Raw genomic sequence first — 14,064 nt, forward strand, 5'->3', positions numbered from 1 at the left:
CTGTAGGTCCGTTTTCAACCAATAGAGGTCAGGAGAGTTCTACTTTTTATTATAAGACTGGTGATGAGGGGGTTTTATTTAAATGTGAAAGCAACTACAGAGGTCCTTTTAACTGAACCCTTGCAGCCATGTGTGTCCTTTAATACACGATTAGCACTGGTGGCCCCATATTTAAAAAGTCATTAAGGCTAATTAACATTAAACAGCACAGCCTGACTACATTCATATAATTACCCCCATTTACAATACTTATATCCCATTAGAGACTCATTGGGTCCTTAGCTTTCCCTGCTGTACCTTTTGGTGTCATGCATGACCAAGGTTATACTTGGTCACACTGGGTGTAATCATTGAGTTGAGCAGCATAAAACACCAGGTATAGTCTCATTTGCGTCAGACCAGTAGTGCGAAATATATTATATTTTAGGTATTTAGGTATTATTTTATCACTGATTGTATTACATAAACATCCCAACCTCCATTTCTCATTATCTTGGCCAAGCCCTCGCTATAATTTATCCTTTAACATTTTTAAATCTGCTACGAAACCTAGACAGGACCTGTAAGTGGACAGGAGCAAACTGCCTTTCGATGACACTTGTGTGACTGGTGAGAAAACCACTCTGTATCATGTTTGAATGAGTAAAACTGCTACTCTCATACATCTCTACTTCTTCAGACTTTAATCAATGAATCCATGTGGTCAAAATAACAGAAACACATGAGAATAAAGTCGTCCTACAGTGAACACCAGTCTGGTGAAGCTCATAGTGTTTGCCATATCACATCCAAATTATATAATTGAGTGTCACACATCAGCTCATCAGGCACCTTCTGCAGTAAGTCACAGTTACAAAGGCAGTGCCACATGTGAGTCACATCAATTAGAATATATTTCAACAGTTTGTGTGAAATTTACGTACAAATGTACAAAGAGGCCGATGGCTGCATGAATAACTGGTGCATAAGTTTCAAAACCTACAAAGTTATGTAACATGGAAAAGGGAAAAGACTGGCGGGATTCAGTCTTTTGGCCTGCAGTGGAACACATGGTTCCAGACGGAGCAGAAATCAGCAGAAAGGCAGAGGAAGACAGAAAGCATGAAACAGGATCATGTATAATACCTGCCACTTCTGCCAGATTATTAGCTAAATCTTTTCACACATGCAAATGGTATTATGCTCGCTCGGGGCTGGTGCAATTTCTAACTGCAGAAGGTTAGCAAGAAGGAAAAAAAGCACTTTAACAGTAGACATTCACTCCTTAATAGCATGCATAGTCCACCTGATGAGCTCACCTCTGAGTTTAATTTCAACCTTTAAGTGACAAACAACCAACAATCAGTGAGTGAATGTTTCAGTTTCCTATTCGTGTAACCGATTATGCTAAACAAACAAAATTACACCTGGACATGCATAATTCAGGGACTCACAGGCAATCATTCAGTCAAACACACACTTGTAAATGCTAAAAGTAAAAACTTTTTTGCGTGTGTGTTTCCAAAAAAGGCTAATACAGACGTGCTGAGAGTAATCATTTTTTATGTGCCTCTATAGTTTGCGAGAGTAGGCACAACAGTGGGCCTGTACACATTCAACATTATAACATCGTCTGTGGGTTTCTCCGCTATGCAGTGCACCAGTTTTTCAATTTTTAAAATTAACGACCCCTGCTTTTCGACTCATTACATTGACCCAGTGATGAAATATGGGCAGCAGAAATGTGACTGCTTCATCTGCTCAGTGTGAGAAGAAATCCAAAAGTTTGTCGCTGAACTCTGAGAACTCCTTTAAGACAACTTGTGTTATGCTGACCACTGGTGGGCAATCGCCTCCTCTGGTGCATCCATAAAGAAAAATATGACAAAAGTGTCCCCTTGAATGCTCCTCTCAAAGATAAAACACAATAAAGTGGCCTTTAGGGTGGCCTAGAGTGCAAGAAAAAGTGTTGCAGTGCCCTCTAGTGTGCCCTTCATTCTAGGAAAAAGTGCCTTCGTGCCTCTCAACGGTTAAATAGTTTTTAGTACTTTGTGTTTTTATTATAGGGAGTCGTTATAATTTAAGTCTATATCACACGATAAAACTGTTTCAATCTGAGTTTGGAGCCGTTTCACCAGAAATGCATCATGACTTTCTGTGTGCTGGTGTCCCACCACACACCGCTGATGCCCTTTTGATGTTTCCTACCTCTCCCCCTCAGACAGCCTGAGCATGACACTATTTGATATATGCATGGCAGTGAGGACGAGGTAGACGTGTGGATGCTTTAAATCTGAATTCCTCGCAAAACCAGTTAGATAAGGGGAGAGGAAAGGGGAAGACAAAGAGAGAAATAGAAGGGAAAAAAGTTTCAAGAGAACAATATGATGTAAGGAGGGGATATGAGAGAGGAAGGGAATCAATGGACTGAGACGACAGACGTTTTTTTCTGAGCGTGGTAACAGAGAAGAAACAAAAGTGAGGACAAACTAATGAGACACGAACTGAACCTTCAGACCAAGCAGACGGAGGGAAGTATTGTCATTTTCTCTGAAGGGAAGTTGAGAGACTTTGTGCCCACCTGCTTTTCCATCGTTGCCCACTTGCTTCCGTTGACACGTGTACACACACACACACACACACACACACACACACAAACCTGTTCACCAGCTATTTTGTGCCCTCTGCATCAGTGACCTTGACAGGATGAAATGTTAGCGTCACTCAGGCAGAAAAACATTAGCTTGCATAGTAGATGTGCTTGTGTGCCGTGGGATACGCAGACGCATCAGGCCACTGAATTGTGTTAATACAGACAATGGGATGCCAGTAAAACATGTCCCACAAAAGCTCATGAGAAGACTTTGAGGTAGAGAAAAGAATCAGCAATGTCAGCAATGACGATAAAGCTGCTTCATGAAAGTGTTAACACTTACCGTTCAAAACATCCGGTGCTGTCTTGGCTAGAAATGGACACAGGAAGTGATGTAATTGCATCAGTTGAGGGAATCAAACTGAAGAAAAGGGTTTGAGCAGTGAACGCTGCCGTGGCTGAGCAGACAAAGAACAGAACCACCTACAGAGAATTCAAAGAAACTAAATCCAAAGAAAGAACAAAAGTGCCGCCTACACCGCTTGTTTGGCAAGTGAGGATGGGAAGTGCCACACAGAAACACCACAGCAGTGACCAGTTAGCACACATGCACAGGCTGAAATGAAATGCATCAGAACAGGTGCATGCCCATCTGTAGAGGTTGCGTTGAATTTCCAGAAATCACTGCGTTGATGCTGAAATTAAATATATCTGCATTCATTCTGGTATAAAGTTCCTGTTCATTTGCGTACACAAAATCTACAGCTATCTGCAATGAGCTGCCTCCCAGCTGAGATGCCATACATGCTGACGTGTAGGAGCCTATGGGAAATCATCACACATACAGCAAAAGGGAAAAAGTAAAGGACAACAGTGTGCTTTGGCCCTTGAGCTGAAAGGCAGTTCCACTTCCTCTCCTCCTCTTCCTCTTCTATTCTTCCATCACCACACATCCAGCCCTTCTCCCTTCCTCCTGCAGTCCCTCTTCTCATGGCTGACTCAAGTGACCAGCTGACTGGGGATTTCCTGGACAGGTCATGCTATTGAAACCACAGTCCGTCCATGTTTTCCTGCCCTTCTGCTTAGTCTTCTTCTAATTTAGTTCTGTTGATTTTTCACGTCTCTCTTTCTCACATGCGTAGCAGGCTAAATCAATTAAAATCAAGGGGAAACAGTTCTTTAGAGTCCCAAGAATATATATATATATACATATTTTTTAAATATTGTTCGGAACAGTTACAGGCAGACTGTTTTGATGAGGCAAAAGGGCAAATGCTTCCTCATCCTGTGACAGCTTGTGGCCTCAGTCTGCAGTTTGGAAAACTTCGATCTCATAAACAAGAGCTGAAGTTTGTTAGTTAGAGAATAACAAACCTTGTGAAGTATTATATGTTATGTGAGCACCGATGCGCCCATTTTTGCAATATTTTGCATTAATCAGAGCAAGCGTCAGTGACTTTTTGGGCTAACTCACAACATTTGAGAAAAATAAGTATCTCTAAACACTCCGATTTATGGATTGATGCAATCTGGTGTGTGTGATAGTTTGGGATTGGTCTCTGTCACTGTTCCAGCATGCATGCATGTTGAATGCAGCAGAAGAAATGGCAGAATTGTAATGCAGCATGTAATTAAAGACGGGGGAGTGGAAAAAGGACATGGCAGTTTAAAAAAGGGGAAACCAAGCCCTTGTTACAGGTGCTGGCCCCACAGCTGCCTCATATGAACTTAAAGCCATCACTGGTGTTTCATGAATGCCAAGAAATCACTGAAATGTTTTCATTTTGGGTTGGATCACTCGCTTCCTTCTCACTTTGTCCTGACCTTTTTAACACAGCAAACATGAGCTCACTTTTCACTCCGAAGGTGTGAAACTAAAGCAGGTTCGCACGATGACAGAGGTGTAACGACAAGCCACACAGAGACACACATGCACATACAGGCAAGTGATCAGAGCAGCTCTCTCTCTCTCTCTCACACACACACACACACACACACACACACACACACACACAGCGAACCCACAGAAGCCACACCAACTGTGTGAGACAAATATATACACAGGAAGTGCCTCCCACTCCATCGCCCCTACTTGCTGTTTCTCTCTCTCTCTCTCTCTCTCTCTCTCTCTCTCTCTCTCTCTCTCTCTCTCTCGCTCTCTCTGTCTGAGCTTTACTCATGGTAGTGTGTTGCCGAGCAGCAGCCAGTCGTGTTTTTCCCCTCGCCGAGCTCTCTCTCTCTCTCTCTCTCCCTCTCTCTCATCCTCTGCTCTGACTCTCTCTTGTGCTCTCTGGCTCAGCGGACAGACGAGACCTCTCCTCTCTTGCTCCTCTTCTTCTCTTCCCATCTGTTATTTCATTGCATCCTCTTCCTATATCTCTTTCTTTATTTTTCCCATTTCTCCTTCTGTGCACCCCCCCCTCCCCCTGTACCAGGGGCTTTAGTGGGGGTCCCAGAGTGTGTGTGTGTGTGTATGTGTGAGTGTGTGTGTGTTGGGAGATTTCGGCATGGAAGCTGTGGCACTTTATACGTTTCGTGCCACAGAGGGCGATGAACTCAGTTTCAACAAGGGAGACATGCTCAAGGTAAGATCTATCTATCTATACACAAACATACAGCACATGTCTCACACACGTACTTAGAGACTAGAACAGAGTAGTGGACCAACAGATCAACCACCTCTCTCCTCTCTCCTCTGTCCTTCTCTCTGCCTCCGCTGTGATAATTACAACAATTATAACTTTAGCGTCTCCAGCTCTTGACACTTTGTTTCCAGGTGCTGCCATTGCTGACTAAAGAGCAGCATGAGAAACCAGCCTTAACAGCTTCAGCTTGTATTGGATATTAGGAACACTGAAACATTTTTGATTGGCTGCTGAAAAGAGGAAGATTATCTTATTTAGATGATCTTATTTAAACTTCCACAGCTTTAAAAGTATTTGTGTTGCACCCTATGCTGATGAGAAGATTGATACCACTCTAATGATCTTACTCTCTATACTGTATGCAGTTGGAGCCGGCAGCCAGCCCGCTTAGTTTAGCAGAAGGACTATCAAAAGCTAACAAAACTCACCCACTATTATGTTTAAAGCTCTCTAATTCTTTCAGCTCAGTTGGGCGTTGACATCCTGGCTGCATATATATTGCCTTTCTTCATTTCATGTTCATGTATGTTGTTTTTGTAGTGCTTAGAAGTCTGTAAAGCACTTTGGTCAACTTTGGTTGTTTTTAAATGTGCTATATAAATTAAATTGACCTTGACCTTGAGCTAATTAGCACGTCATATCTCATTTGTTGAATTTGCACGAAAGTATAAAACTGACTTGTGGTGGTATGATATGTGACTGGGACTAGTAACTTGCTGGAGTTGCTGGTCCACAAGAAATAGTTAATAAACCCATAAAACAGTGAACTGACATCTTCTACACTTCAGGCTAATCATTTCCCCCCTTTTCCAGCTTTTATACTAAGCTAGGTTGACTGCAGACATGACAGCTATATCAATATTCTTATATAACTTTTTTTTTTTCCAGAATGACAAACTAAATTAGTCAAATTTTCACCACAGGATGCAAAATAAACCTTTTCTTAAAGCTACAGCTGCTGTATTTTCCTGACAGATAACAAACCAAGTGCAGTCCTGAGATAGTTCCTGCGCAGCTGGGAATTACTGTTGTAGAAAATTGTCCCTCTAAGACATCAGCATTAAACCTCAGATTTAAAGAGCAAGAGATTCTCTCTGGACTTAGGCTATGGCACCAGCTGTTTGACGGTCTTACAGCACATGGACCAATTTATGGTAGAAGACACAGCGAGATCAATTTCTCCACTGGTATAAGCCTAAATAGACCAGAGTGCAGTTCTGCTGCAGGACAAATTTCATTTGAGGAGCAGCTCTAACTTTTTCTTGTTTGAGAAAACCCCTTTGCCCTCATTATGATATTGCTACGGCCACTTGTGCAGACCATACATTACTAGTTTGAGCCTGTTCTCTGTTGGGTTTCTGAAAGGCATTCTGGGAAATGCTGGAAATCACTCAAGGTAGAGGTAGATGGGGCGGGCGGAGGAGAAGAAAAAACCTCATGACATGTATTTGATTATGCCAAACAGGATAATAATGCCTGAGGGTGGAATTTACCTTTGACTGTATGCAGTGGGCTGGTATATTATTCATCCCAGACAGACTCTGTTCCAGTATTAGACGACACATGAATAAAGCAGCTTCTCATTTCTGCTGTATGCAAAGTCATTTTCTCAGGGTGTCAACGTATGATGCAGCCAAAATGAGATGGCATTTAGTTTTGCTGCCATGTCAGTGCGTTGTTACAGTAAATAAAGGTGACTCTCTATTCGCTGAAGGATTTGTGTACAGATATCACTTGGTAAAGTCTTTTAAATCTACCTGTAAATCACAATGAAATTAGCTGTTGGCTTCAGTCGGCAGATTGCGACATAATACTATTCTTATGTTGACGGCTAGGTCAACAGTATCAAAGTGAACTCATGCTTTATGGCCTCAGCGATGCATTAACTGTCACTGAAATGGGACCGACACTTAAAACACTGCTCAGCTAATGTGCCACTTTTTCTTTTTCCCACTGGGATAAACTGCCGTCTGGTCTCAGCTCCGGTTCAGGCGCGGGTCAAACAATACCTTTAAATAATTTTTCACATTTGTTCAGTCCTGCTTGCAGCACCAGATGGCCTGAGCTTTACAATGCCACAACAACTTATGAAACATCATGCAAAATGTCCATCATTATAAAAAAGGACATCTAGATACTTCCTGTCACTACTTACTCGCTCATTTATTATTTCACTGTGTTAAAGCCCCCATTTCTTACTAAAATGCTTTCTTTAGGTGCTTTTCACACCTTGTTGGCAGCACGGACAAAAGCAGGAAGATTTTTGTGTATTATTCTAGTGGCCTGCATTGTTTTCATGATGTCCTGTTGTGTCGTCGCTGTATGGAAAGGGATCAATCAGGCTGAGCAGTGTAGACTCATAATGAAATGATAAAAAATAGCTTCATTGTTGAATAAAAAAAAATTGCTGCTCTGACATTCTGTTTAAAGCTGGAAGACAGTGGGGCCAAGTTTAACACAGGGGACTCGAAAGTGGAGCACGGAAAAACGTGTTTCTTTTGTTCCTTCAACCTCGACACATGAATGTGACAATCTGGGACTGAAATTGAATTTGGACCGTGTGACAGACCCCTCTGTTATTGGCAACCAGTAAAATCATGGGGAGTAGCCAGGTGGTCGGCGCAGGCGAGTTTTACACATAATCTCACAACCAGCATTCTCCTCAGCTATAACAAGTACACATCTGAATTACTGAAATGAATGTATTGCTATTTTCAGTTTAAGAAAACATCATTCGAGGGCTAGTTTGCACTTCGTGGTGTAACAAAAGGTCAGAAGTCCAGAAACAGGCTGTCTTTTAGACCGAGGCATGCAGGTGCAGGCTATCACCTGACCTGTCTCATTCAGAGCTTTGTTCAGAAATGTAAAATCTAGTGCAGATGCTCAAGTCGGAAACGTTGACGCATTTAAGGCTGTTATTTTAAGGTTAAGTTAATTATGTAATTGTTAAATCCATTGGCATGGTCTGACAGTCCCAGCTGAATCAGTGGTTGTGGTCATGGATAAATATCGTAATCATACACAGATGAAAGAAAGAAATGATTAATGCATTCAACTGAGCTTAGATTAACTAAGACTGTGCTCTTTCCCAAGAACATGAACAAAACAAGCATTTTTTTCCATGATGCAGGAAGTTTAAACCTTTGTTTGACTCCAGTTTACTGTTTAACTAATAAACAGTGCAGCACTGATGATTCAGTGTCTTGTCTAATGGAAGTGAAGAAGAAGAAGAAGAAGAAGAGCGGCTGATTGCGTTGCAAATGAAAGAGCTGTAAGTGTCTTTTGAATTCACCTCGGGCAAAGTGGAACGAAGGCGCAAAATCAAAAAGGACAGAGAGAGAGTGTGTCATGAGCGTTTCAGTTCAAATTTTGATGAGGAAATTTAACATGTGTGGGTCACAGAGTGAGAGAGATGAATTATCTGAGGCTGAGGCACAGTGGCTTGATTTAATAATTACAGACAAGAGGAAACATCATATTGCATAGTCCCAAAATGTTTAATTAAGGTGCCTAAAATATAGCAATGGGGTTGTTCAAATAAAAATAAAATGTTGTTTGGCTGACATTGAAACCACCAGCTGATTTAAAGGGCAATCATTCAGTTCTGTGATTGAACAATGATTGATGCTGTGAACAGTAAATCATCGCATAGCCTGCAACACATTTAAAAATGCTTGTACAAATGCACAGTGAAGCCATTAAAATAGATGGTGCATGAAATGAAGTTCCTCAAGGCAGAGAGGGGGACATGACAACTTTTTGGCAGATGGGAAACACAGCCAAAGGAGCTCTCTCATCATAGTTGCGTTTCAGCTGCACACGTTTCATTTGAATCTCACCGATAAAACACAGCAGCAAAAAGTGCCGGACCTCAGCTCTGCAGGTAGAGATAAAGAAAATACAGATTTTTTAAAAATATTGTCAGTGCAAAGCAAGTATAGCACACAAAACAACAGCTTAAAATATCAAAATGACAAGGAATGTCACAGCTGGATTAGAATACTAAATGAAAAATGACAAGCGAAGAGAAAAAACAGCAACAAGAGCAATGAGAAAGATGAAACTAGAGTATATCGGGTGACAGTGCCTCACATTTATAGACTGTCCTCCCCTGCCCACATCAGCCCAGTGTTCCTGAGCCAACAACTGTCCATCAGAGAAAATAATTCAACACCACCTGCCCCACCTTTCTGCTCTTCTTCAGCACATCTGCTCAGTTATGTGCAGCGACAAAATTTATAGGTTAATGAAGTTCAGGTCAGACGTGTTTGCTCGCCCTCGTGTGCGTAATCGTGTAACCATGTAATCATCGGGGCCTTTGTGTGGCATTTGGAACTTGCCAATAATCTTGTGCGCTTTGGAAGTTGTGAGCCGGGGCCGTTGGTTCACACACAGATGAATGAATGAAAGCCACTGTACCGGATAATAGAAGACGAGGCCTGGCGAGAAGACTGATGTACAGCGAGCCACAGAGAAATGAAAGTGGCCTTTCACCCGATAGTAATAGCCTGCGTCAACATCATTATGGGCCATATTTCATCTGTGTGTGTGTGTGTGTGTGTGTGTGTGTGCTCGTTCCTAGATCACCAACATGGAGGATGATCCTAACTGGTACACAGCTGAGCTTCACAACAGAAAAGGTTTTGTGCCGAAAAACTACATCAACCTGCGGCCACATGCGTAAGTACACGCACGCACGCACGCACGCACGCACGCACGCACGCACGCACGCACGCACGCACGCACGCACGCACGCACGCACGCACGCACACTTTTGAGTACATTACATAGACTTACATGCATTACCTACAGACTTATCCTAACCATAGCCATAAGCCCTTACTCTAACTTTAACCTAAATGGAACCTTACCCTAATCTTAATCCAAGTCTTCACCAAAAGTACATGATTTACATTATGGGGACTTGCGTTTTGTCCCCATAAGGAAGGACAGTCCCCGCAATGTGACTGTGAAAACAGACATAGGTCTCCACAACCTAAGTAAGTGATAAAGGTACACACACTTGCATCTTCAACTCATCTGTAAAGCACATGAATACATTTCACACATCCAGCACTGGTCTATCTAAACAGCTCATCAGTGAGTGTGTGCAGCTCGGGGGCGTTTTCTGCTCTGCTTTGGACATCTGCACTCCGGCATAAGGCAGCCTACCCAAAGGGACACACTCACTTGCTGCCTTACGTAATCACACATGATACAGCCGTGTGTGTGTGTGTGTTTACAGTGAAGCTGCTGGTACACCCTGTTTCTCCATCAGATGGCCATACACCAGCTGGGCTCTCCTTCTTTGCTGTGACAAAACCCTAAACTGACAACGCAGCCATTAAAGCGACTCTGGCTCGTTAATGAACAGTGATGCGCGCTCCAGTTGGAATTGCCCACTTAAGTTTGTGCGTACCGTAGGGTGATGTGTTGTCACTTGGGATGTGTGTCTGCGAGCGTTTTTTCCTCCTCCACATTTCTTCAAAGAGCTGTGAATTAAAAACCCAAACTTCTGACCCGCTGACCTTAAACGAGGGTGCCTTACGACGTAGCCTCCGCATTAGATGTGCTCCCCTCACTTGAGTCATCAAACTGACTGTAGCTGCAGAGCACAGGTTCATGAAAGCAGAACATCATTTATGCAAACCTTGCATCAAAACAAACTGCTATACTAAGCAAGGCTAATGAGAAAAAAAAAAGACACTATTACTTACGCTCCACAGCTGACAACTGAAATCCAGCATCTAGGGATTTGTTTTGCGTGCATATTTAGCAGCGTGCTTAAAAATAACTTGACAAATGTGCTAATTTTACTTTTTTCCCTTCAACCTCAACTTCTCTTTTATTTTCTCTGTCAGCACTGATCTGTACAGTTGCTGCTGCTTTTTCTTTTGAATCCTCCCCATTTCCACTGAAAATACAAACATCTTAAGTTTTCAGACATCCAAACAAATTCTCAGTGTTCAAGTGTGCAAAACTGTATCGTAGCTGCATCGACCCCAGAACGACACAGTTCACATGCATGACAAAGTGACACCAGTGATGACTTTTCTTTCTTTCCTCTAGCTGGTTTGCTGGTCGTATATCTCGCGGTGTGGCAGAAAGTCGACTCAGACACAGGGAATGTGGGGCTTTTCTGGTCAGAGAGAGTGAGAGCGCCCCTGGAGAGTTCTCCATGTCCGTCAGGTAGGAGATAAAGGATTGTTCAAGGAGTCATATTTGCAATTTTTAACTTTTTTCTGCACATGCATGCACCACTGTGTTCTTCATAGTCTCCATCAATCCTGTTATTACTGCAAACAGCCCTGTTTCTCCTCAGGGATCATTAAAGTTTCTCTTCTAATGCAATCTAATTCAATTAGCACATCTATGTAAACATATACTGTATGCACAGATGCACACATCCCTGCACATGCAGAATTACATGGCAGTGTTTATTCATTAATAAAATTTGGAGTGAGCACGCATGAGTGTGTGTGTGTGTGTGTGTGTGTGTGTGTGTGTGTGTGTGTGTGTGTGTGTGTGTGTGTGTGTGTGTGTGTGTGTGTGTGTGGGTGTTTATGTTGGTGGCAGGGGATCAGAGGCGCAGGCAGAGGAGGAAGGCAAATAGGATAAGGTGTGGGGCGGAGGGAGAGGGAGGATCTGCAACCCCTCTGGCCCGATGTGAGCTAATCCTGTCTGGCACACCGCGGCATCTGGAGCTGCTGATGGGGCCCGATCGGTTGTCTTGTAGGGGGATGGCGGTCAGGGCTGCAGCTGAGGCTTGGTGCTGTGCTCCTGCGGGCTGTGAGGATTTTGGAAGTGGAGAGTCAGGACGTGTCGCCGGTGTGGAGTCTGAATTTTGGCACTAAAGGCCAGACTTGGAACTCAGGGTTGGCTCTTCTCTGGGCTGCTGGAGCTGTAAGATGAACTGGCTCAAGTCAAGAGGTTAAGAGTTGGATTTGTGGGTTGTTTTGCAGTTGGTTGTGTCAGTGTCTGGGCATGATATCTCTGTCCCAGTGGATTGAGGACAGGCCTTTGGAAGCATTAACACAAGGGGAGGCAAGGAAAAATAAAGTTGTCTGCATTAAGCGAATTAAAATGGAAAAAAAAGGGGTGGGGGGTGGGGGGTGTAAACAGGTTTGCCAAGAGGGGACAGAGAGGATTTTGATGCTACTTGTTTCCTTGGCTGTCTGTTGATGTCTCTCTGGCTGTTGTTACTGGATGGTGCAGCAGCTTGAAAATTGGGTCAGGTGTTTGTTTGTGTGTGTGTGTGTGTGTGTGTGTGTGTGTGTGTGTGTGTGTGTGTGGTCCTTGCAGTGCTGACAGCTCCCCTGTCAGAGGAGACGTCCTGACAGCAGTAACTGTGAGAACTTCAGTCCCGGCTCAGCTCGGTCCGGCTTTGACGTCAGTCCGTGACAATCTGATCGGCTTTCGCAGCCATGACTGGAGCCAAGAAGGGAGTTTGTTCTGTAATTTACTGGAAAACTGCTGGTGAAGTTAAAAAATCACGCAAAGCTGTGAATGTGGTGTCAGGGTGAACTATAAATGAACATCTCTTGCTGTTAAAGTAGGTTTTATATTTGATGTTTTATATATTTCTTTATTAATATAATGAGACTGTTTGCTGATATTCACACGACGGGCCAGTTTTACTTCCATCTGTTATCTGTATGGAGATGTCATGGATATTTAGTTGTGATAAAAAGTTTGAACTGTCCTTTTAAAGTCAAGGCGCGGCAGCATGATTCACTGTCACATACGGGTGTAGCTTTAAATCACCTCTGTTGAGTCTCAAAATTACAAAATTATGTATCATAAGCAGTCCCCCCTGTTACCTCTGGTGCTGCATTTCTCACGCTTCATTTCCAGCACAAAATAAAATTTAATTAACCATCAGAAAGCAGTCGCCGGGTTATTGAATATAGAAGCCTTGTTTATCGTTCCAATGCATTCAAATTAGGATAAATGCACACTTGGGACAAGGTTTTAGAAATACTGAAATCATGACTGCAAGCCCCCCCCCAACCCAGAAATTCATGACAATGCAATTTTCAGATAATTGACAGGGTTTAAATGGTTTATTCAGCCAAAGAAGAAGAATAAAGGAACATTTAATACTTTACTCCAGTCACCAAATTTGAAGATGCATAATTTTCATGATTCGATCTCTGCCAAGAAAATAATCAGCCTTTTATTTGTTTTATTTATTCATTTGCAGCCCGAAATACATTGAATGCGAATAAAGATTTGAAATACTGGAACCAGCCTATAAGATATCAGCCAATGCAGATTTCAAACTTCCTGCATCTTTTTACAGCCGTCAGAAGAAACAGCGGGGGCGTGACCTCAGTGTCCTCAGTAATGCCTCGGACTGGGGACATTTAAGGTGTCCAGTCTTCTTCATAAAAGCTTTCTGTGGTCTGAATTTGAGATTTATTGTCTATAGATAGAAGTGAGTGTGTGTGTGTGTGTGTGTGTGGGGGGGGGGGTGATCAGGATATTTTTTGAAAGGTGGTTAGAAATGTAGCTGGGGAGTAGATTCATACTGTGCCAGTGAAACTGTCCCAATGGGTTATTTAGTAGCTTATTTTGGGAAAGTGGAGCAAATTGATGCCAACCTTGACTTTTAGAGAGAGAGATGAGGAATCCATTTTGCTTAGCTGGGCTTTCACAGCGTTCTGCTCAGCGGCAGATTCGCCCAAAGGATATGTTTGTCTTCCACAATGCTGTTATAATGATCTATTTTGGAAAAAAAAAAAAGAAAAAGAGCTGAGCTACATCAAAATCATTAAAAGGCAGGATTCCTGGTCCCTTTTTTTGGTTCTTGTGTGTGTTTTTCAGACTATTGCCCAGAAGAGACTC

The 14,064-nt window shown here is 42.7% G+C and overlaps 1 protein-coding gene across 3 annotated transcripts in view; it reads left to right on the top strand.

Annotated features, from left to right (window-relative positions):
- Nucleotides 1-4,755: 4,755 nt before the first annotated feature.
- Nucleotides 4,756-14,064, top strand: part of grapa (GRB2 related adaptor protein a) — a 28,798-nt gene continuing 19,489 nt past the window's right edge. For 2 of the 3 annotated variants that reach the window (XR_011603087.1, XR_011603088.1), the window contains exons 1-3: nucleotides 4,761-5,157; nucleotides 9,800-9,897; nucleotides 11,287-11,406. Coding sequence is in view for 1 of the 3 variants with exons in the window: in XM_070980467.1 (XP_070836568.1) it covers nucleotides 5,080-5,157; nucleotides 9,800-9,897; nucleotides 11,287-11,406 (296 nt within the window). In the remaining 2 variants the exon portion in view is untranslated. Of the gene's footprint in view, nucleotides 5,158-9,799; nucleotides 9,898-11,286; nucleotides 11,407-14,064 lie in introns of all 3 variants that reach the window. The other variant, XM_070980467.1, reaches the window with a different exon arrangement.

This window comes from Chaetodon trifascialis, chromosome 15 (genome assembly GCF_039877785.1).
Source record: "Chaetodon trifascialis isolate fChaTrf1 chromosome 15, fChaTrf1.hap1, whole genome shotgun sequence".
NCBI classification, from domain to species: domain Eukaryota; kingdom Metazoa; phylum Chordata; class Actinopteri; order Chaetodontiformes; family Chaetodontidae; genus Chaetodon; species Chaetodon trifascialis.